Here is a 24,140-nt window from a genome sequence, read left to right as displayed (position 1 = left end):
GAAAGGTAGGAAACCAATTATCAAAATGGCTTCCCTGACGCTAAAGCTGTTTGCTGATTCATTCTGACTTAAAATTCTTGCAACTTGTTTTTCTCTTCTCTCTGACCAACCCCCATCTCTGCGTCATTTATTCAACTGCTTTTGTGTTATACAGCCCCCAACCTTTCCATTATGCACTCCTCTCCCTGTACATTCTTCACCCAGAATAGCTTACCCTTTAACCCAGAAGCTGTATTTCAGAAAGCTGGTCATGGGCTGAGAGCCTCAGAAGAGTAAATAGACCCTCTGGAGTTTCTCCGTGACACCAGGTGGATTCATCAAGATTAAAAAGAATGCAGCATGGATTGGAAACCACTCTGATTTTTGTTGCCTTTCTGTTCCATCAGTTTTTCTATAAACCTCAGCACACCAAACTCAAGATGGATTCACAGTCTCTAAGGCACTAGCCTGCTGTAACTCCCCTTTGCCTGGCAAAGCACTAAAGCTGCCCTTTTCTGACTCTCCCAAAACTCTGCCTCCAAGTCTCAATTCGGCTATCACAGTTCAGAGGCTGGTGTTTCAGCAACAAGATGGCTGAAAACATAGGGAGCCTCAAAGAGATGTCAGAGTCAAAAAAACATTTCTGAGAGACATAAACATAGACATGATAACTGGATCCTGAGGCATGGATGAAATTAATCAGATTAAAAAAGACGTAAGTCTTTAATTTTTAATATAAGAAAATCCAGGAAGGGGAATAAGTAAAGGTACAAGGAGAGTTTTAAACCCACCACCTCAAAACTTTGGTACAGATTTCTGACAATGGTGTACATTTTTAATCATAGATGTAAAGGCATCCTAAATTCTTACTTATTTCACATGGTTTAAATTTCTCTATTTCATATTTGCCTTTTTATTGGTCTTAGCAATATCAGCAAATTTTATATATTGGCATAGAAATTGCACTTCTAAAGTATTTATGAAAGTTAAACAGAATATAAACAATACTAAAAACCATGGAAACAAAATGTTTTGTACATAAGAAATCTATTTTATTAACAAATAGGAGACACAATAATTTAGATCATTTAATGAATAATGTCTCATTGATTGTTAGTTTTATTGAAGATTAAATGCAAAGATGGCTATATCAATTTTTTGCACTGTATAAAGGGAATAAAAAAAAATGAATCTTTTCCTTCAATCAGCTCTGTGCATAATGGGGAGATTAAGTTAATGGACAATTTTACTACTTGAAGTAAAATAAATGGCAGTCTTATGCAGGCAGTGGTATACAAATATGTAAGAGGGGTACCCAAGCTATTATAGAGTACATCTGAGAGACTGTTGAAGGAAATAATATAAATATTGATTTTTGAAATCTCTAAGAGTTAGCCAGTGGAACAGCAAATGTGTGCCAAAATATTTTAGATCATTGCAAAAAAATGTATTATTTAAAGAATTGTTTTAAAAAAAAATGGTAGTGCAAAGACAAGAAAAAATTTCATGAAAAAGTACCTTGAAGATGTCCTTGAAAGTGTGAGGAATAGAATTTACGCAAAAGGAAATGAGGAGTAATGGGCAAGTGAAACATTTTATGCAAACATTTTGTTGCATAAACCACAAAATACAAAAGAGATATGGGATATTCAATTAATAAAATATAGGAAATTACAGAAAATTTAAACCATTGTGTAAATGTATAATGCATTAATATAGGATGAATATTCAGAAACAAAATGTGTAGATCAAAGAGTTGGGTGTTATCAAAAAATTTAGTTTTGATTAAAAGAAACTAAAATATTACATTGGAAGAGACTATCACCAAATTTCACTTTTATAGACTAGTCTCATGATGATTCAAAAAAATCTGTAAGAAATCAAGCCTTTGGTTAAATAAATATTCCCAGGCAGATTTGAATTTCAAACATTTTCAAGGTGTTAAATATATTTATGATTTTTAATAAAACCTCTGGCATGACCTATTTTTGTGAAATTGGGCAACATCGATGAGAATTATCCAACTACTGTATTTTGTTAGGTGGATCAGAAATTACACAGACAAGGGCAAAAGAAAGGTTTACATATTTAACGGGGGTTTTAAGGGAATATTAAATGTACTCCATAAAATGAATGTGCAATGGAAAGTTATTGATGCACTTGAAATGCTGTGCCCTCTTGCCAAGATTTCCATCATGTTTACTATTAGGTAATGGGAATAGTGGTTATATAAATTGCACATATTAAAAATACATACTTTTGAGAACTAGGAACACTTTTTATTCTGGCAACCATCAAGTAATATAAATGGGTTTTGTTTCATGGTTCATTTGGTTGAAATTTCTAATGCAGCTTCTTGAAAAAATAATGTTATAAAGAGTAATTAGTTTTTCATTGAAATACAGATACACGTTTATTGAATCTACAAACTAGTAAAACTTTGTATTAAACTTAAAAAAAAATTGTACCTGAAAGCTGGGAGCTATGTAATAAGAAAGGGAGAATTGGAAGGACAGAAAGAGATGTAATAAATTTTCCTTCCTTTTTTGGGTGCAGAAGCAGAAGCCATTCTATCTTTAGAGCCACATCCCTTTCCTGGTACCCTCTTGTATCTCTTAATGCTCTTTTCTCTATATCTTCATTGATTTTTGCTCTATAAGCACTGAAAAAGAAACTTAGCCCAAAACTATCCAACTCACCAATTCCACCCTTAATTGGAATTTGCATTCATCGGTGTAGCTGAAATTAAGAAATTGAATTATTTGCATTTTGAAAGGGCTTATTTGATAACTCATTACTGTTCCCATCGGACTGATGCTAAGGCAGTAAAAACCAAGTGAAATAGGCAAACCAAATGAGGGACTGTAGTGAAGATCAGAGATGCCACTTGATTGGCTCATCTCATTGCCTGTAAGTGACTACGTGTATGCACCCCAGTTTTCTCACCTGTAGACCAGTAGAGTGATATGCTGGAGCTGGCTCTACCTCATAGCTCTTTATGCACATCTCCTCCCAACTCTGTGTTCAGTGATGTCATGTTGGCTTGACATCAACCATAGTGGGAGTACTTACACCACAGAAATTGACAAACATTAAAAAGTCAGGGCTTGTATCAGTTTTCCCTACTCTAATATGGTTGTTAAATATTTACTAGGACATCACTGACTGGGAATTATAATAATAGTATCTATCTCATAGATTTAATGTGATTTTAAATAACTTAATAATGGATAAATGCTAAGAAAAGTACCTGAAAAATGGAAAGCACTATATAAATGATTGCTATTAACATTAATTATTATTATTATTATTATTATTATTATTATTATTATTATTTTAAGTGTCTATTCTACTTAAAGTGTAATATATATTTTAAAAGTTCTTTCTTTCCTTCATACTGATGCTCATAGATTTTCTGAAAGTTCATACATTTCCTTCCAACAGTCTTCTCCATGATGAAAGGACTAGAATTTCTACCTGAGAGCAATCCGCAGGACTCCTTCTATCCTTGCAATGTAATACAAAAAAGAGATTGCAGGTAGGGCGAGGGGAGGGAGAGTAGGCATAGGAAAGCCAGTTAGACAAAGGGCAGTGATAGAAACAAAAAGTGTGAGCTATTTAATCTGGAATAGTGGTGCTAGGGGTTAAAAATGGCAATATGTGGATAGATTTGGGTGATTTTAGGAGGTAAAAATATCAGCAATGTTCATGAATTTGTTATGGACAAGAGGATCCTAGTCTGTGGAATTGGGGAGATGGTAATACTGCTTGCTGAGACAGTGACTTTTACGAGAGGTCTTCTGGGGGCTTGGCAAGTCTATGAATATGTCAAGGCTGAGATGCTTTGAAGACTGAAGTGAAATTTTGGAATCAGATAGTGATTTGCTACATATGGAACTCAAAATATATGTCTAGGCTGGAGTAAAAAACTAAAGGATGTTTAGCATAAAGATAGTAAGCAAAGTAAAAGGGACAAATGAAATTAGCCAGGAAGAGGAAAGCCTGGGTAAAAGACACGCGAGACAACGGTTCTCGGCCATAGTCACAGAGCAGAACGGGAGGGAGTTTAATCAGTCCTGCTCTTCAGATCGAAGCGCAGAACAATTCGATCAGAATATCTTGAGCAGCCTATTTATTTATATATTTTTTTAATTTTGCAAACCATGCCAATTTGCAGCCAAATTTGAGAATCACTTATCTGGATTCTCTTTGAGGTGCACCAGCAAAGGAAGCTAAGAAGGAATAAGATGTGAGACGGGGGGAAAGCAGAAGTGTAGAGTGCCACAGATGTGAAGGAGGACTGTGCGTGAGGAGAGATGGCATAACCAAGAATGTGGAATGCTGCTGAGAAGTTATCGTTGGACTTAGGGACATGGATGTCATGGAAATCTCAGGGGAAACTCTTCCTCATAAATGGGTGGGTTCAGAAATCAAGTTAAAATTGCTTGCGAAGTGATAGTTAGAAATGGGTAATAGAAACTATCTTTGAGAAGTTCTTTTGGAAAGAAAAATGAAATTAGGTGGGTAGCTGCAATCAAATTCGAGAACAAGGGAAACTTTTGTAATGTAATCAAATTTGAGCCATTTGTGCCTTCTCGGGAATGTCTCAGTTGCAGAGAAGATAGACTCTGCACTCTGTTTACAAATTGCTGGAGTTTAATAAAAGAAAACAGAGAAGAGAGGCATCCCTATTGCAGATGAAGAGGAGAGGGAACAAGGTTCACAGACAACAAAATGTTAATATTGACGTTTCCACTGGAAGCGAAGATGAAATGGATACAGCATAGTCAAGGATAAAATTCAGAATTTACAATTGAAATGACAGGATGCACTTAAGACCCTTGCAGCCCTCAGTCACAACTAAGCTCTTTATATCTTTTTAAAACACTTTGTGTAGAGTGGGGAGGGAAGGAACTTTTGTGTGGAAGATTTCTTTGGAAAAAGCCATGCTGAGTCATTATCTAATAAAAGTAAGAGGTGAGGGTGACTTTCCCTCTCTTCTCAGGTCTTATGAGGGGGGCCTTCCCTTCAACAAGGACCAATTGTAAAGTCCAATATATTTTCCCAGAAATGGGAGAAATTCGAGGACTGATGCCTGCCTCAATCTTAAGAATGTTAACCTGTCCTGGAAAAGCAAAGACTCTCAGAAGCAAGGCTTTGTTCAAAAAAGTAATTATGACAACAAAAGGAGGAGTTTGAAACGTGTAAGCAAAAGGGCGAACCAGTCCAGAGTCATCTTATGTCCTGCCGGAGAGATTTTTTCCTCAAAGGTAGAATCTGAGCGTGGAATGGGTCATTTGGAGATCAGGAGGCTAAGGGGAATGTTGCATCAAAGACGAGGAAATGCCTTTGCCATGGGATCTGTAGTTAGGAGAATCTTCCAGGAACCTCCCCAAAGTGCCTCTGGAGACAGTCCATCCCAGAGGGGAAAGCGTTCCATACAAGTAATAAGAGCCCTCTCCCCTAGCTTTGCTGTTCCTGTATGGAGATGAAAATGCCCCAGGCAGGTGAGTGATGAGAAGAGGGTAAACCTGTCAAGCCATCTATGACCAAACTGAAGCCCCATATGTGCCCATCCAGTTTGGCTTATAGGTGGAGTGGCAGACAGGGGAGTCTTAATTTTGCATAAGGATCAAAACACTAATACGATATATTGGAAATTTCTGATTTCCAAATCTAGAGGTTGGTAATTAAAGTCGACAGAGGGCTATCTATTATTTAAAGGTGAGCAGATAAGGCAAAGCTTACTTTCAGTGAAGAGAGTCTAAAGGAACAATGGGACACAAAGAAAAAAAAAAACAGGTTTTAATTACATCTTGCATGTTGTGCTTTTTTAGACTAAAGGTGACACAAAGTGGGACTGTCTGAAGGTTCAGGAAGCTGAGCTCTCTCCTATGTGGTATGATTTTATTTTTCTGTGAAATATGAGGGAAGGTCACCCACTGAGAAAGGAAATGGTAAACAGAAAAGCACAGGTTTGTGGAGAGTAGACCAGTTTAAAATAAAAGTCACAGAGATTGGTCATAAGTTACTTTTGCTAATTTGTAGGCTTTGCAGTCAAGTTTGAAAGTGCATTTGAGGCGAGTGATCAAAATGTATTGTGATATCTAGCTGCCTCTCTGTAGTTTTCTCAGCCTACCACACCTCCTTTTTGAGATGAAGGATAATTACCATTATCAGGGGTTGAGTTTTGCCAGATTGTGGTACCAGAAGGACACGGGCAAGATGACATAGGTCAGAGGTTTAAATGATACTGAAATGATAAACCATTTGTTTCAGCTGGATGAGGAAAGAAGACAGGGGGAATGATAATGGATTGCTGGATGTACAAAGATCAAATACACTGATATTCCTTAACACTAAAGTAGTTTAAACTTGATAATAATGTTGATATTTACTTCATATATAAATACATATTTACATACATCAGTATCTGATATTAAAGTAGGGTAAGTCATAGTGGGAGTAATTGAACAAACACTATGAAAAGGCTTTTGATTACAATCATATCAACTTTGTCACGTGGTTACTTTTGTTCAGAATGTCTTCTAGCTGACCTCACAGGGTCAACATCACCTAGTTGATTCAGAAGTGAATAGAATTGTGTGACTCTCCTTTAGAACACTGATATTACTTTGTGATTTTACTTTGTGTGACTGTTTAATTAATGTCTACCTCCCTAATTTATGTTACTGGACCCAATTCCAGTGTGGAGGGGGTGAGGGAGGAGGCATTTCCTCACACCATCAAGCACTTCTCAGAACACCAGCAGAGTGTCCTACAATTCAACTCAACTCTGCCACCATCCACCTGGAGATGACAGCAGGTTGCACAGATCTGTGCTATTTCCTTCCTTCCGCTGCCTTTAAGTTTTGCTTGTTCTTCTCCTCCTAGTTCCTTTAGGTGTAACGTTAGATTGTTTCTTTGAGATTTTTTCTTGTTTCTTGAGGTATGCCCATATTATCATAATCTTCCCACTTAGAACCACTTTTTCTGTGTACATAGCTTTCTGAATGTTGTGTTTCCATTTTCAAGCTCTGTGGTTCTGACTTCCCTCCCGTTTGTCAGTCATCAACCTTGGGGTGTGGATCTCCTCCCTTCCTACCATTTCACTGTGTCTCCTTCTTTATGTCTTTTGTTGTGGAACATCTCTTCTGTAAGACCTTAGGTTGTTCTTAAAAATAGTTGCTCTGTAAGTGTTGTAATTCTTGTGTGTGCATGAGAGGAGGCGATCTCAAGTTCTTCCTACTTTGCTATCTTGAACCCTCTCTCTACTTTCTAAAGTTGAAATGTAAATGTGATATTTCAAATATGCATCTAATTAGGTGTCTCAAATATATGTTTTGAAGTTCTTAAAAATGTTTATCATTCCTATCAATTTGAAATAGTTTCTACTGAAGCTTCTAATATTTCTAGTACTCCAGCATTTTTAAATACTAATTACCTCCAAATTAGTTACTTGCTCTGTACAGATAAGTTTTATGTGCAGTTGGACACTTCTTATAAATTTTTTTTGAGTAACTTTAGATTAGTTATTACTATAAGCATAAAATAAAACGCATTTCAAAAGAGAATTCCATCTTTTTATTTTGCTATTCTTATTGCTGGATGTTGTTGCAGTATTATGTAATTCATTCATTCATTTAACATATTTATGTGGGTCCTATAATCTATATCTCTGATTAAATTGTAATATTCTAATTTGTATTTTGTTAAGTAAATATATCTCTTTTGTGTTTTCATCAACACTTGGAAATTTCTTCAAACAAAAAGGAAGGAAAGTATGTATCCTTTGTCCTTAGGTATTAACAAATGTGCATGCACACACTGTGTGAGTTCTAATAATCAAAGTATAATTTTTAAAATAGCATTAGTTACTGAAAGGATGACCACTTAGCCTATAACTGAGTAACAGATACTTTTACATTTGGAATTAACAGGAGACATTTTCTGCAAGCAATTACAGACTTTGATCACTATAATTCTACCTTAGTTCACTACACACGGTTTTCTCCTTTTTCGTGGGAACATGATTATTTTTATTAAGCATAGCATGCATATTTGATAAATATGTAAGTATATATTCTTAGTGACTCTGTGAACCACTTTTTGTCACCTGTTTTATAACTTAATCTGTGTTGTACAGGTAGTACCATTAAGATGTTTCACATGCATCAGAAGTAGGACACCCAGAAGATGCTGGCAGCGTAACTACATAGTTCATCATAAGCCATCCAGCTTTGGCACAGCTGAAGATTACTTCAGTTCTGAGTTAATCTGAATGACCCCAGCTTTATTGCTGTTTAGTTTCTAGAAATGATAAAATGTCAAGTCATTGGAAATAAAACGACAGAACCTAAACAATCTGACACGACTAATGCATCGTTTCTCTCACTTGTACCACATTCTGTAGACTTTATTACAATGTTTTATTGAGACATGCTTGTCTTCATGAATGTGAGTGCCTTCCACCTTACTAAAATGTACATCTGTTATGTAAAGAACAGAAAATTCAGTGCTCTGTATATGTTTGTTTTATGTACACTAACCCTCAGTGTCCAAAAAAGATGTAAGTGATGAATCACCGTTTTACTTCTATTACATCTTAATTTTGGTAGGGCCTGTTACTGGAATGCAGGTGAGCCCATCTTTTTTGGACAAGGCTAGTATTTCAGTTTGTCACAAGTCTTCCAATGCCATTAGATAATTACGAACTTTGTAGTCATGCTATATAGGATCACAAATTTTCAAAAAGCTGTTATTTAACTTATATTGATAGAGTGCTACATAGTATAGCTGCTTCACATGTATTGTTATTAGCCTCATAAATGTTCTTTTATAAAACATAAAATTCATATATCAGCATATTGCCTTGAAAAGGGGGACATGTTCATCTATACTCTCTATTATCTGATGTCCTTTAGATAACCTTTCACAGTTTAAAATGTTTTTCTCACGTTGAAGCATCTCAATTCTGGCTGAAGTCTTCCCCTTCACTAACCAGAATCCCTCAGTGATGATGCCAGACTGGGTTAGTTCCTTTGATCTTTGATTCTATTATTTCTGCTTTTAAGTGTTCAAATGAAAAGCAAACGCATAAATCTAATATGTAACCTAAAGTTTCTCCCCTTCAATAGATCAGATAGACTACGCAGAAATATTCCAAGCTTTTAAGTTAGATGTCTCTGTTTTCCTAAAAATTCCACTCAACCCTCCATGTGCCCCAATGTGTATAAGCATCTCCACCATGCACTGTTGGCCATGTTTCAACTTTGAGATGCACTACACTTGACAGCTCCTGGTCTCTCTCAGATCTCTGTCTGCCAAGCATGTCTTTGATAATTTTTAGTCATAAATTTCCCAACTAGATATCCTGTTAGAGGAGATTTATAGACCTCCATTGCTCTATTTTATTTGGAAAAATTCAAGACCTTTCCTAACACTTGGTGATGTACCACGAGATTAGACCTTGACAGATCACACTCTAGATTCAAGGCTTTTGGTGCTTCTTCGGCTTCGGTATCACAATCACACAACAAGACGCAAAGGATGTAGACACACTTCTGATCAATTATACTTATATTTAATAGGTATGAAGAGAGGGAGAAAAAAGACAATTAAAAAACACCTCATGTTCTATTCCTTTTCCTTTTTCATTGGAATTGGTCCCTGAGAAGTTTAGGACAACTTTACATAACGGTCGCATGCTTTCTTGACGCAGTAAACAGGAATTCAGGCATCTTTAAGTTTACTAATATCTTCTGGAGCACTTCAACAGGATCAGGTTTAAGTGTGGCTACTGTGGAACACGTATTCTCTATAGAAAGTAGCTTGCAAAAGTCACATCATGTTCTACGTAATCATGGCTATTTGAACTCAGACAAATTCCCCTTGGGTTTGTCTTTACCCTTCTTGTAGGCAATTGGTATACAATGTACCCTGTGATTGTATTCTTTTTCTTTGCTCTTAGGGCCTCAAATTCAAACCCTGCTTTAAGTCCACAAACATTGAGCAACTCTATATGACAGCCACTCTGTTAGGTGCTTAGGGAATAAAACCTAATGAAACATAACCATAGCCTATGGAAAGATGCTAGTTTGACAGATAAATACAAATTATTTAACCAAAATCAATTCATAATGTCTACATAACACTCCATTATTGCCACTTGAAGTATTTTTATTTGGTCTATGTTTGTTTGTTTGTTTGTTTTAACATTTGCATTTTCTCTTTGAGAGAGATTTCTCGTATCTTCTTTGAAGGCAGGTATACTTTTAGTCAATTATTAAATCAACTAATTAAGCAAGTATTTTATACCACTGTAAAGTGTGCTGTCTGGAAACAAATAATTCTAAGTAAATACTTAGCTGTCTCGAGACTACATATATTATACATCCCTTTGAGGTAATGTCCATTGGATGGATATGAATAAGGCTGATTTTAACATAATAAAAGCAAATAGTAGGTATCTTTTTCTTAAGGGGAGGTGGTAGAAAGGCAAATAGCAAGATTTAACTGCTACTGCGGCTAGTGAAATTAAAAAATTTTGAGTCTGTGAGAGAACTACAAGACCTCTAAAAATAATTGGGGATAAAAAAGAAACTATTTGGCAGAACCTCCATAACATCTGATTGGTTATTTTTCTCATATCTATTAAAGGAAATAATTGTAATATTGTAGTGTAGTTTGTTGAATGAGCTTCACCAACCAAAAAAAAAAAAAAAAAAAAAAAACAGATTAAAACTTCCCTAATTTAATTGCTACAAAGGTAACTAGAAGTTCAAATCAATTACCCTGGTTGCTTTAATCTTGGGAAAGTACAATCCAAAATCTCCAGAAATTTAAACTGGAGTCAATATTAATTTAAACTTTGTATTTTTGTGTTTAGTTTTGCTTTTGCTTTTTTTTCTCCTGTTTGCTTTCCTTCCTTATCTTGATCTAAACAGAATGCTGTTTAATCTACTGATATTTACATTGATAATTAGTAAAATAGCCTGTATCTTTTTCTTCACATTATACTTTACAAAATTTTATAAATTATTTTAAACAATGTAAATATTTTAGTTTTTGTGAGATACCATATTTTTGTGATTCTGATATATTTTGTATAAAGATTTTTACAAGTTTTTCTGACAGTATCAAATTTACAGTAATGTCAGTTCTCCACCTGGTGGTTAAAAAAAAATAAGCATTTTCTTTTTTTCTTTTTTTTAATGCTAAAAAATTGGCAGAAAGAACTTTATATCCTGATTTTAAAACTGTGTAAAATTACCTAGAAGGGAACGCAGTCAAAATTTACTAAATATAAGTTGAATATTAATCTAAAATACACAACACTTAAGTCTATTGTAGATTAAAATTTGGATTAACTATCTATATAATCATTTTCCAGGTCATTTTTAGTTCGATTTATACTTACTGAGTAAATAGTTCATCTGCTTTTATATTTATGTTATACATACATTTTACATTCATGTATGTTAAGACACATAACCTTATTTTTCTATAAATATCTACATAACTGTCTTCATCATCTATCTATCTGTCTATCGATCTATCTGTCTATCTTTTTTATCTATGTCTTGTATCCTGGATTCTTTTGCATTAGTACCAGTTTATTTCATGGATAGTCCCACCTGCACATTTGATACTAGGTACACTTAGATGGTGTTAATATGTAAAATAATATTTTTTTCACAGGAATTTTAATTTAACACTTTCCACTGTTTATAATGCCCAGCTGAAATTCTACAACAGGATCTACTGAAGTGAAAAGTGAAAATATTACTCCTAATTGTAACCCTTCACTTGACAGCAAATTGCCTTTCAATTTTGCACTATTATGGTTTTAAATTTAATTTATTTTCTATAGACTATGTTTTTTAAGCCTGGTAATCTTACAATAAACCTTACTAATTCCACTGTCAACAAAAATTATATATGTGTCATCAGGCATCTTCCATCTGAAAGTTCCTGAGTCTTCTCCTATTGGTTCAGCGATTGGAAGAATAAGAGCGGTGGATCCTGATTTTGGACAAAATGCAGAAATTGAATACAATATTGTTCCAGGAGATGGGGGGAATTTTTTTGACATCGTCACGGATGAGGATACACAAGAAGGAGTCATCAAATTGAAAAAGGTACGTAGACACTTTTTTGGACATTTACATCCAATACAAAGTAAAGAACAGAAAGACTAAAACCTGAAAATGACGGAAATTTTAATTTCCCTTCAATTAGCAATATTTTAAATTTAAAAAAGACCAGGTGATTGTGAAGTATTCACTCCCAGAAACCCTATTCTGTGATTCAACAGGTATAAATTTCATGTTGAAACAGTTCAGCCTATTAATTTGTTTATATCATTCAAAACAATTGCTACCAGAGTTTAAGTTTAATTTAATTTTTGTTGTTCTAAGCTTAGATGAAAAGATTAATTTAAAACTAAGATCTAGAAGTAAACTCTAAGAACACCAGGCTTGGTCTTGCCCCTCTTATTACTTTTCTGAGAATATGAATATCTAGTTCACACCTTGTTGGTGAGCCTGGACTTAGAACTCTGGAATGGGAGGGGGGGTTCTCTGCTACTGGAGAAATGGAAGAAATGAGAACAGGTATTGTTGGTCTAGAGGGCGCTTTGACAAGGTAAGTAAACAAAAATTAATGAGAGGGGGAAAAAAGGCTGAATGATAGGAAGTCATCTAGTAATGTTACATTGATTCATGTCAAAAAAAGGATTGCAGAAAAAGAGAATAAAAATCAAACTATTAGAAATAAGTCATTATTTCAGTGTATGTAGTTTATCTTTCATCAGGAAGGGTCATGAAGAAGGAGTATGTCAATGTGAGAAAGATTATATTTGGGATATGAAGATTGTTTCTGTAACAAAGAGGTAAATTATAGGAATTTTCAATAATGGAGTGCAGATAAAAAAAGTGAATCTCATTTAATATAGCACTGTTTTCCCCTCCTTGTCATAACAAAGCGTACTCTATTCATCCCAAACTGCAGTAAATCATACACGTTTAAGACTTGCAATTATTTTAACCTACAGGAAGTATTTTTGCATTCCGTCTCATTAATCAGGCTGCTGTTTCCATGTTTGTTCAGGAACTCTGAATTTGAACCAAAGAAACAACACATGTGGTCATGAAACTAATCCTGAAAAGAAATATAGCTTTCATATAGATGATTTATCATTTTCATTGTGCATAAATTCTGCTTTGTCTAGAAATGAATTTAACCTCATGATCCCATTCAGCAAAATTATGCATTTATGTTGAATTTTCGAAGTACACTTAGAAAAAATATATTTGTCAAAATTTTATTCCATTATTTTTTGTTGTAGTTTTGCTTGTTTTTCTCTTTTTTTTTTTTTTTTTATGTACCTATATTTATCTATTTTTCCTTCAATAGAGGCACTGGGACTTGAACCCAGGACCTCATACATGTAAGCGCGCACCCTACTGCTGAGCCATTTCTCTCCTCCCTGGTAATATTCTGATCCTCTGATAGATTACACAAGCATTTTGATAGATTTGTTTTCGGTGTTCTAATGTGCTTTGTGTTTCTAAATAAGGAATCACCAGAGGTAATCCCTACTTGCTAACTTCTTATTCTGTTGAAAAAGAAAATTGCAACCTACATACATTTATTAAATCTTGAAAAAAAATTCAGGAGAACATTTTTATAACAAAATTTTAAAAGTACTAACCTATCTGCCTATCTACCTACCTGTCTACATATCTGATGCATGTATTGTTTTGAGTGCATATGTGCTTGTACATGTAGATATATGACTTTAATATAGCAGTATGCTTTCTGAAAAACAAAATAATGAGGAAATATTCAGTTGAATAAAGCCCATGAAAAACTCTTTTTCTTTTTTTTTGGCTTTTTGATAACAGCCAGTCTAACATGTATGAGGTGATAGCTCATTGTGATTTTAATTCACATTTGCCTAATTACAAGTGATGGTCATCATCTTTTCATGTACTTGTTGGCCTGCAGTCCTTTAAGTTTACTTTTTTTTTTTCTGAGTGAAGAGCATATTTTAGGACTGTTTATACGTATATTCAGAGAGTTCTCAGAACACTTTATCTTGAACTTCTTCAGAGTCCCAGAAGAAATCGACATACGATAATAAATACGTATGTAAATATCAACCGCAGTGATCATTTCGGTTCCGTAATTTTCTTAAAATTACTTTTTGGAAACTTTTCCTTTCAATATCTCAGCATAGAATTACAATGAAAAGTCTTGACGTAAAACCAAATTCATATGGAAATTATGTTCTTAAGTGTATTACATGCATCTAGAAAATCTAAAAATGTATATTCTACATTTTATATGTAGCTGTTTTTAAATATCATGATGTCTTTGGTTTTTAGAGTTTTTCTTTTTTTAGTTCACTTAAAAATAAATTAAAATGCTTAAAATTCTCTGAAGCACATATTCTCATTATCCCCAAAATCTTTATTTACTTTGCCTTTACTATTTTCCCCCTCTCCTCTTTGTCTATGGACAAAGAGGGAGGGTCTAAGTGGATAAAAATGATGGTTGGGTTTATATGAGCTGAGAAGAATGAAAAAAGGCATTTTTATTTTTTTAAACCTCAATTTGCATTCAGTTTATGAGCACTGTGACAGAATGCCATTTCACTGTGTCACGTTGAATTCAGAATAACATTATGCAACTTTATATATCTCTCCAAGGCACAGGATATTGGTTGGGAAAAAAAAAAAAGAAAAAAGAAACAAACTACTCTTACTTTATACTTATGTCCTACTGCACAGAGCACAGTATGAATAAAAAACATTGCCCTATATGTTGTTAAGTATTATAACAACAGAAACAATAACAAAGCCGGGATAATAAAACTTTAAAAACTTGTGTCACGTCTAAATATTAAGGGATGGGCTACATTTAAAATGAGAGAATAAGGTGTTTTAAATTCAGCAATATCATTCTTAATGAAGTACATTTTAGTGGGTTTTTTTCCTACTGGATAACTGAGAGTAAGTATATACTTACTGGATATAAATATAAATATAAAATTACGTGACTTAAAAGCATTCAAGGACTGAAAATACATATGAATTGTTACTGTGATCGTGATTTTCTTACTACTGATTAAGAAATTTAGTCAGCAGTTAAGAAGTGTGATGGATACTTATATTATGCAAAAGGCTAATTTAATGTCTTGCATAATTTCTCAAACAGTTCCCTGCTATTTCTTCAAAACATCTACTGAGAACTAGTAAGTAATGGTAGCATCTGTCTAAAATAAAGAACGGTAAAGTGATTTCCTATTTATTTTAAAATAAGTAAAACTTCTTCAGAATTTTAAAAAATCCTATTTTGCTGTTACTTGGCAATGTCATTTCATTTCAAGTAACCGTAATTGTGATCACAGGGAATGTAAATTTCCTTAAATTCTTTTTCCTTAAATACATGAGAGAAAATACTTTATTCTTCACCAGGATTTTTAATAAATAGACCGAACTCTCAACTGGCCCCACTGGACATTTTACTTATGCCCTGTTAGTCACTAAAACTCACTTGCCTTTTGCCGTCCGTTTGAATGGCAGTGAATTCACATCAAGTGATTTGGTAGCATAACACCATCTTGTGGTTGATTTTTGAATAATTCAGAAAAAACTAAAAATAAAATTAGGAATGCTTTGTTTTATATATAGCCAAACGTACACCTCAATTTGTTAAGTTTAATATACTCCTATTTTTGTTAGTCTGCCATGAAAAATTTCAAAGAAAAATAAGTGGTGCTCTTTGTTTCTGTAAATATTATGTTTCTGTTTTTGTAAATATTTGGCTTCACCTTCTCTAAGCATCTCACCTAACTTCCCCAGTCTCATCAACTCTCAGTTAGGCTCCAAGGTGACAAAACCAGTGAAGACTCTGTGCCATGTGGACAATGCCAACTTGTGTGTGCTGCAGCCTTTTCAAAGTCAGAACGTCTAAAGCGGAATTCCTTCTTTTCTCCCAACAAAAGCGCACCTGCTTCTGTTTTCTCCCACCTGGAAAAGGCCCCACCTCCAGCCTAGTTCCTTTGGGCAGAAAGCTAGCTTTTTCTTACGCTGCTTCCATTACCACTGACCTCCCCTTGGCAAATAGGACGGGAAGCCAGGACACTGATTCATCGCGAACTTGGGTTAAGATTTCCCTCTTTCTCTCTGACTTACCGTCCTGGTTACTCCTTTCCACCACTGCGGTGGCTACGCACCTCATGTTCATCCACCTCATCCTTTCCTTCATGAGTGAATGTTTGAAACCTAAATCTGTTTATCTTACTCTCCCACTCAGTCCGTCTCTGGTTCCCATCACCAGTAGGATAGAGAGCGAACAGCATATTTTCTATTACTGTCTCTGAGCGCGCACATGCACACATGAACGCGCTACGTTCTAACCACACCAAATTCATTGCAATTTCTACCAAAGATGCTATGCTATTCTTCCTTCTGCATAGAAGGCCCTGCACTATATGAGCATCTCTATTAATTGTTTCCTGTTTCATAACGTAACTCTCACCCGTGGCTCTCACCCAAGACTTCCTTGAGTCCTTCCGGCAAAGTTGAGCCCTCCTTACTTTCTTCCCCAAATGTCAGCATTTCTGTCCAGGCACCTAGGAGACTTATGACGCTCATATTTGAAATGCGTCTGATTCTTTCTACTATAATGTAAGCCCTTAAAGACCCTTTGTCGTATTTATGTCTCTGTTGCCATGATAAAGGAAATGCTTGAAATGTATAGAGTGTTTAAAATTTTTGTTTAAAAAAGATCTCATGTTGGTTTTGTTGTTTGAACTTTGGATGCATTATTTTTCTTAGCCCTCACACACCATGCAAAGTTCAACATTTTTAAAAAAATATTTAGAAAAATAATGTTATACTGATTATACAATTGGGACATATCAAGCTCATTAAAGAAAAATAGATTTTTTTCAAGATTATGTCTCACAGTCAATTACAGTATACGTTTGAAAAGCATATACTTTCAACTACTGTGAGGAACAGTATATGTTAGAAGTAAAATGTGATAGTGGCCATTCTAGAAGCTAAAAAGATAATTGCCCCCAGATGGCCTGATTTATACTGCATGTGCCTATAAAAACATATATTTTGCTTAGGCGTTTATGATAGTTGATAAAATCTCTTTTTTAGGGAAAATATCACCAAAAGCTCTTAAATAAAAGCACTAGGAGTTCTTCCAATTCTCTTTTTTCTTTTGTTTTATCTTAGTTACTGAATTTGTTCCAAAAATTATTGTCACTAAAACATGGGCTCAGAAATAATGCCATGATTCTTAAGTTAATTCATTAAAGTTATCAAACATTAGCAATCCTGCACACACACACACACACACAAAATTGGAGTGTATAACTTGCCCACAGAAAATTAAATGCATTTGTAATAAATAGTTCTGTAACAGATTTTTAAAGATAAGATATATGAAATATACTTTTTTTTTCATTATAACATTTTTATTTACCAGACACTTTTTGTCTGGTAATTCCATTGTTCTTCTAAGGTTTTTTTTTTTTAAACTAAAATACTGTTTAAATTTGTCAAAATCTAGGTTTTAAACATGGCCACATATCACTATTTTGTCCTTTATTATAGGGATATTCTCATCTATAATGTGACAACTTTTATCCATTAAATAGCTATTTGACCATTTGTGTGTGTGAAATTCTGAGTTGAATTTCTCCCTTAATGATGGTGAAATATACCAGACTCTCCCATAACTCCCTCTCACATAGACACACACATTTGCTCCATCCACCCCCGACACACACAGTACACATCTGTCTTCCAAGTTTTGGATTTTTCTTAAGCACTTATTACCACTTAGAAGCTACATATTTTCCTTATTTATCTTATTGGTGTCCATCAAATCCCAGAAGACAGCAAAATCCATGAGGGATTTTATCTGCTTTGTCCAGTTTTAGCATCTATAATGATATCTAGGACACAGTAGGATATTTGAGAAATATTTGTTGAAAAAACAAAATGCTTTGGGAATTTTGCCCTTGATTCCCCCCCCCACCCGGCTCATTTCCCTCTGATTTCCCCGCACCTGGTTCTTCTCATCTCTGTTCCAGTTCTACATCCTCAGAGATACACATCCTATCGATTTTATGTAATGTCTCCCTCACTCTTTTTCTGTCCCATGACCCTATATTCCTCTTAAATCTTCTCTCTAACTGAAAAGTACTATTATTATTTGTTCTGACTCTCCCTCTCTATGAAAAAATGGACTTGATTTAACCCATGAACCAAGATAGCCTCCATTCCTACTGTGACACAATCAAAATCTAATCAAATATTTGATTTGTTTTATGTGGATTTAAATTAATTTGAACAAATCAATTAAAGAAGTAAGAACAGACATCAACTATGGATGATTTAATATGCGACTTGAGTAGTGGTAGAGTTTCTCATGGAATGGGAAAGTGCTGGCAACAAATAAAAGGACTATTATATTGATCAAGAAATTAAGTTGGGGGCACTTGAATTTCCTTTAAAGGGATCCTTGATCTGAAAGGCTTATCACTGTAGTTCAGCTTGCTATACTAAACCTGTACAAGAGCTTGTTCCTAGTGTCTTTTCATCCTTGTTCAGCCTGTTGTAAATCTGTTTTCTAGTTGCTTGTCTTGAAAAGCATTTTCTGTTTCAGATAAATGTAGAGCCTTCAGTTCTTTGGGTTCATAGACAATTTTCCTTTCCATTGACCATGAAACCCTCTGCTATGATTGAGAAAGTAGAGTCATTTCTAAAGGATACATTTTGTTAAGAGTGAGGACTTTACTGTGATGGTGAAAATGATACAAGTTCATCAGGAAAATTGAAGCAACCTAGGAACACAGAAAGTAACAAGGGATGAACGGACAAGCTATAGTGGGGCAGAGAATGGTATAAGTGGCCTTTCTGCTCATTGTCTCCCAGGCTGAAATCAAGGTGTAGACCGGCACTGCAGCTGATCTGAGGCTTAGAGGTTTCCCCTACCCCTACGATTACTGGTTGTGGCTTTATGACTGCGGTTCCTACTTTTTTGCTGTTTGTTGGCGAGGTCCAGTCTCAGTTTCTATAGGCCCCCCGGGCACTTGTCAGGTGGGCTCCTACATCACGAATTTACTTCTTCCAGGCCAGGAGGACATCACCTCTAGTGCCTCCTTCTTTTAGGGCTCACAGATTACATCCAACCCTTCAAGTCAAATCTCCCTTGTAATTAACTCAATGTTAAGTTTTAAGGAGCTTGGTTATATTTGCATTATTTATTTTTCTGTGAAACTTAACAAATTCATGGAGTGATATCCCATTCAACTCAAAGTCTCCTCACATACATGAGGGAAGCAAATTATATAAGAGATTATCTTGTTTTGAGGGGTGAGAATCTTGGGGACACCTCGGAATTCTGTCTACCAAAGCTACTTTTCAAGTGCCTCAGAATATAACTCTCACTATCCATTTTCACTCCACATTATTGGGAAGCATGATGAGAATTGGAAGAGCCCAGGGAGTTATTCCCTTGTATTTTATGCCAAAAATTGCTCATCCTTTTTTGAAGTGAGAAAATCACTTGGCCCTTAATATTTTATGTGCTTTTTCATGACCTGGACCTCAGCCAAGTAAAAGCAGAGAAAATGGCTAAAAGCAAAGAAGCAAAAAGACAATTCTAAAGAACAATTGAATATATCTTCTCCGCTTCTCCCCAGCTATGGTTTCTTACTGTAAAACTCCCTATAAGGTGAACTGTTTCCTGAAATTTCTGATTTCACTAACTTTCCTTTATTGGAACATCCTTAGAAGGAAGGAGCTACTCAGCTAAATTCTCCTTAATCAGTCATTTTCTTACTTTTCTAGAAAGGTTCATAAAATTGAATGCACCCCAAGCAGTACCACAAAGTTTTCTATTTATTGCATAAGAGCTAAAATAAATTAGCTCAACTTCATAATAATGGAATTCTGTTATAGAATATGATTCATTTCCTAACAATAGCAAAAAGTTCTGCTTTTCTATACATATTTCAAATAATGGACTTTTTGTTTGCAAAGTTGGATGAATTTCATTTCTTAACACTGCCACACCCCACCCTGCCTCTACAAAAACTGGAGGGTAGTCTGTCAGATAAATTGCATGAAATCAACTAGAGAGAGATCAGCATTGATTCCTTTTCCTTTTTCTGAGCTTTCTGGTTTTATAAAATGGCATTGCTAAAGGCCAGAGTTCTGAAGAGGCAAGTCTGTCTAGGAAATTACTGTGGCATTTCTCCTACAGTTTTCTTCAGTTCTTTGATCACTGCAGGATGTAAGTTTTCAGTCATAAAAAATATCCGTATGTACAGAGGGTTGCTTTCATCTCACTCTGTATCTCCCTGACCACTAAATATTTGTCTGCTGTGACAAGCCGGGAGTTCTTGAAAGGCACTGACTATGTCTGGTCTCCTAAAACAAGATGTAGAAATGGTTTTAGAATTCTCGCTTCATTTCTGGGCTTGAAATGGACTTTGAAGGAGGCAGTCAAGTCCATCAGACAACAATGGCATGTCAATGAAGAAAAATAAAATTGACATCTTGCCTAGAAAAGAATCTGCCTGATCCAACAGACAGTCAGCAGCATTCCCATGTCTAGAAGTAAAGCGGGAAAGAACAATCGATACTAATTCCTACATCCTAAGAGAAGTTAATTCTGGGCCAAAAAAGGAAGTAAGCATGAGCCAGGGCAGCTCAAGTAGCTGTGTAGGCAAAAGGACCCAAGATAAAGCCAAAACTGTCTTACACTAGAAGTTATGGATAAGTATGATTAAAAAAAAGTATATCATTTAGCATTCATCAAGCATTTTGAGTTTACAAAAACACAAAGGATATATTTATATGTTCTCTAACTGGAGCTACCCTGTGTAGCCTTATCAATTCTGCAGCACTGAGATATCTCTTATGACATCCAGTTTCTCTTGAATGTGTCAAATGATGGGAGACTTAGTACTTCTTCAAACATCTCATCCATTAAACAAGATGACATGTTTCTCACTCTTCTCTGGGTTAAATCTAGAGAGAATTCAAGCCTTGTTTATCTTTGCCCCTTTCCATCCTCCCAGCATGTATCCCAGGACCTACCACCGTGTAGGCAGACGATACTTTTAAACATTAATTTTAAAGCTTTCATTTGTTAGAGATTTCTTCCGTTTTTAGACTTACAGCTACCGTATTTAATAATCTAAATTATGAGTCCCCCACTGAGAGACGTTTGGAATAAGGCTAACTGATATGCAACATGATAGCCCTTTGATATTTTAAAAGGTTTGTCCTTTTTTCTCTTGATCTTCTTCTTTCCAGAATGAACACTCCCAGTAATAGTAGCAGTTATTTATTTTTGGTTTGAAGAATATTTTGCTCTCCTATTCTGGCAATGGGTCATCCTTTCTTGAGCCTGATTCCTTTAACAAAACACAGTAGTCAAGCTGTGGGCTGATCAAAACAAGAGCATCATTGGACCATCTTTTTTTCTGGATATTATTTCTACCATGTAACCAACAGCCGCAATATAAACCATGGCATATTATGCATAACTTTCCTTATATTGGCTTTAAGACAAATCAAAATTCCGAACAAGAAGGAAATGAAAACTGAAGAAAATCAATATAACACGTAAACAGGTCTGAGCTGAATAAATACAAATATTAAAAAAATAAAATAAAACTTTGAGTTCAAGGAAAATAAATACATGGATAATAAAATGGACAAACTAAGCAAAATAAAAGGAATGATGACAGGGGCAATAAAGATAGATCTCCCTGAGTGAAAATTACTGTGAAAGAGACTTAATGTCAAGCCCAAGAAGTGTTACTGTTTGCCGTAATAAACTTTATAGAATTGTGAGTTTTTGAGGATTTCACAGCAATTTTTTCTTTTCTTTTCCCTTCTTCATAGAAAATGTGTAAAACAGCAATCTTGTCTTTAAAAGAGAGAAATATACCTACTTTGTATCCCCCAGGTGCACAAAGGCAAAAAAAAAAGACGTGTTGACTCAGCAAGTAGGTAGTCACTGGAGTCATACTAGAGGGAATTCATGTAGAGAACAGACACTTTTAAAGATCCCAGGAAAATTACTGTGTTAATTAACTATGTTATTGTTAATTTCATGTTGTTTTAGTTTTTCACAGGTGATTGGGAGCCAGAGCCAATAATCTTAATGTTTTCGTTTAAATAAAGCACTGTAATAACATCATATTTCTACAATATAATATTTTCAGTTATTGGGAACATAAAACCACTATTAGGAAAAAGAGTAAATGTAAAAAAATGTAAAAGAATAAAGTAAAAATCAAGAATCAGTTACTCAAGGACAAATTATGTCTGAATACGTTTTTCACCTTCTTTTCAGATTATGTATGTTCAAAGCTTTAATTCTTCCTCATATAACCTGATGATGGTTTACAGTGTCTACTAATTATACTTGTAACTCTGAGGACACAAAGGACTGAAACTATTTTCATAATTACTACACTGCATGTTTTAAATCTGGATACAGTCCTTTTTAGTGAAAAGATCTAGACATTCAAAAGTATTTAATTGAAAAAAATATTATTGTAAAAGAATAAAAGTGGTCCAAGAAAAAACATATTTTGTTACATCAAATTTTCAGCTGGAATCCAAAAAGTATCTTCAATGATTGCAACTTTGTTGTTTTAAATTACTGCTTAATTCCACTGGATGGCAGTATTGGATAAGAGCAGAAAATGCTGCTCTTCATAGATACTTTATCTCTTGCTGTTTTAAATGCTCCTAAAAAGGAGTAAGTCTTACCTAGCACATATGTGTGCATATGTCATTTTAATGTATGCAGCTGATTATCTTTCCAAGTTACCCAGACACTTCTACAAGTAATTGATTCTCTTCTAAAATGTTTAACTTGTACTCCCCCTATCCACTAATGATGAAGGAAAATGAAATTTTGAAACCCATGCAATTGGTCTTAACTTGCAAATTGGTCTGCAGCGTGGTCACCATCCTTGCTACTTTCTGTGTGAATGTATGTGCTCACTTTCGATTTGTCCTGCTACAGCCATTAGATTTTGAGACAAAGAAGGCTTATACTTTTAAAGTAGAGGCCTCCAACCTTCACCTTGACCACCGGTTTCACTCGGCGGGCCCTTTTAAAGACACAGCCACAGTGAAGATCAGCGTCCTGGATGTGGACGAGCCGCCGGTTTTCAGCAAACCGCTGTACACCATGGAAGTTTACGAAGACACTCCAGTGGGGACCATCATCGGTGCCGTCACTGCCCAGGACCTCGATGTGGGCAGCAGTGCCGTTAGGTAAGAAAAATAGACGTTTTCTATTCTGTGTGTCAGAAAGAGAAAGAAAACAAAGGAGAACAATACAAAACTCTGACTGGGCTTGCGTGAAGGAGTTAGTTCATGCAATGAACATAATGCTTGCAAGTGTAATAACTTTACATGGTAAGTATAAGAATAGAGGAAAAATCATAGGATTTGAACCAAAATATGTGCTAGCAATCCCTGTAACAGTTGAACAGTGATGTGCTGTTGGACTTGTCACTCAAGCTAACCAACATCGATTTTTTACCCATAAAAGATATTTAATAATGCAATCTAAATGGATGATCCTCATGAATAAGTTTAGTAAGATACTTTCACCGTGCCTGAATTATCGTAGATATAGAAGGCATTATTACTCTAAAATCTGTGTCCCCTACCCAGAGTTACGGCTTTAAAAAAGATAGTTTTACCACTTTTAATTTGCAGTTCATTTTTTTCACTGTGATAGTTGTATCTGCTGATGGAAGCACAGTTTGAGTCACTCCTAAGGTGAGGTGAATCGTGGAGTCGCTCAAAGCCCAGACTTTGCAAGGAGTTCCTTACTGACATAAGGCTGCTGGGTAGTAAGTCAACAAAGCAATCAGTAGAGTAGAAAGTGTAAGAAAATACTGCCCCCCTAAAACCCACCCAAACCCATAAATGCCACTTGCACTACTTACTGCTGCAAGCGGCGGGGTTTCCCCTTTTCCTCACTTACGCATGCATCCTACAACATAGACTCAGACTTGTTTTGATTCAAATTTGCTTCTTCTGTATGCGTAATCCTTGCCACATGCCACATGCCTACAAGTACTGGAA

The 24,140-nt window shown here is 35.2% G+C and overlaps 1 protein-coding gene across 1 annotated transcript in view; it reads left to right on the top strand.

The window, feature by feature from the left end:
- CDH12 (cadherin 12) overlaps positions 1-24,140 on the top strand; it is a 342,925-nt gene that overhangs the window by 274,671 nt on the left and 44,114 nt on the right. Inside the window, exons 6-7 of the mRNA XM_006189587.3 lie at positions 11,932-12,119; positions 23,065-23,318. Coding sequence (XP_006189649.1) covers positions 11,932-12,119; positions 23,065-23,318 — 442 coding nt within the window. The remainder of the gene's footprint in view (positions 1-11,931; positions 12,120-23,064; positions 23,319-24,140) is intronic.

The sequence above is a fragment of the Camelus ferus genome, chromosome 3 (assembly GCF_009834535.1).
Source record: "Camelus ferus isolate YT-003-E chromosome 3, BCGSAC_Cfer_1.0, whole genome shotgun sequence".
NCBI lineage: Eukaryota > Metazoa > Chordata > Mammalia > Artiodactyla > Camelidae > Camelus > Camelus ferus.
Note: the sequence above shows the minus strand (reverse complement) of the source record. Positions and strands in the feature narration are given on the sequence as shown.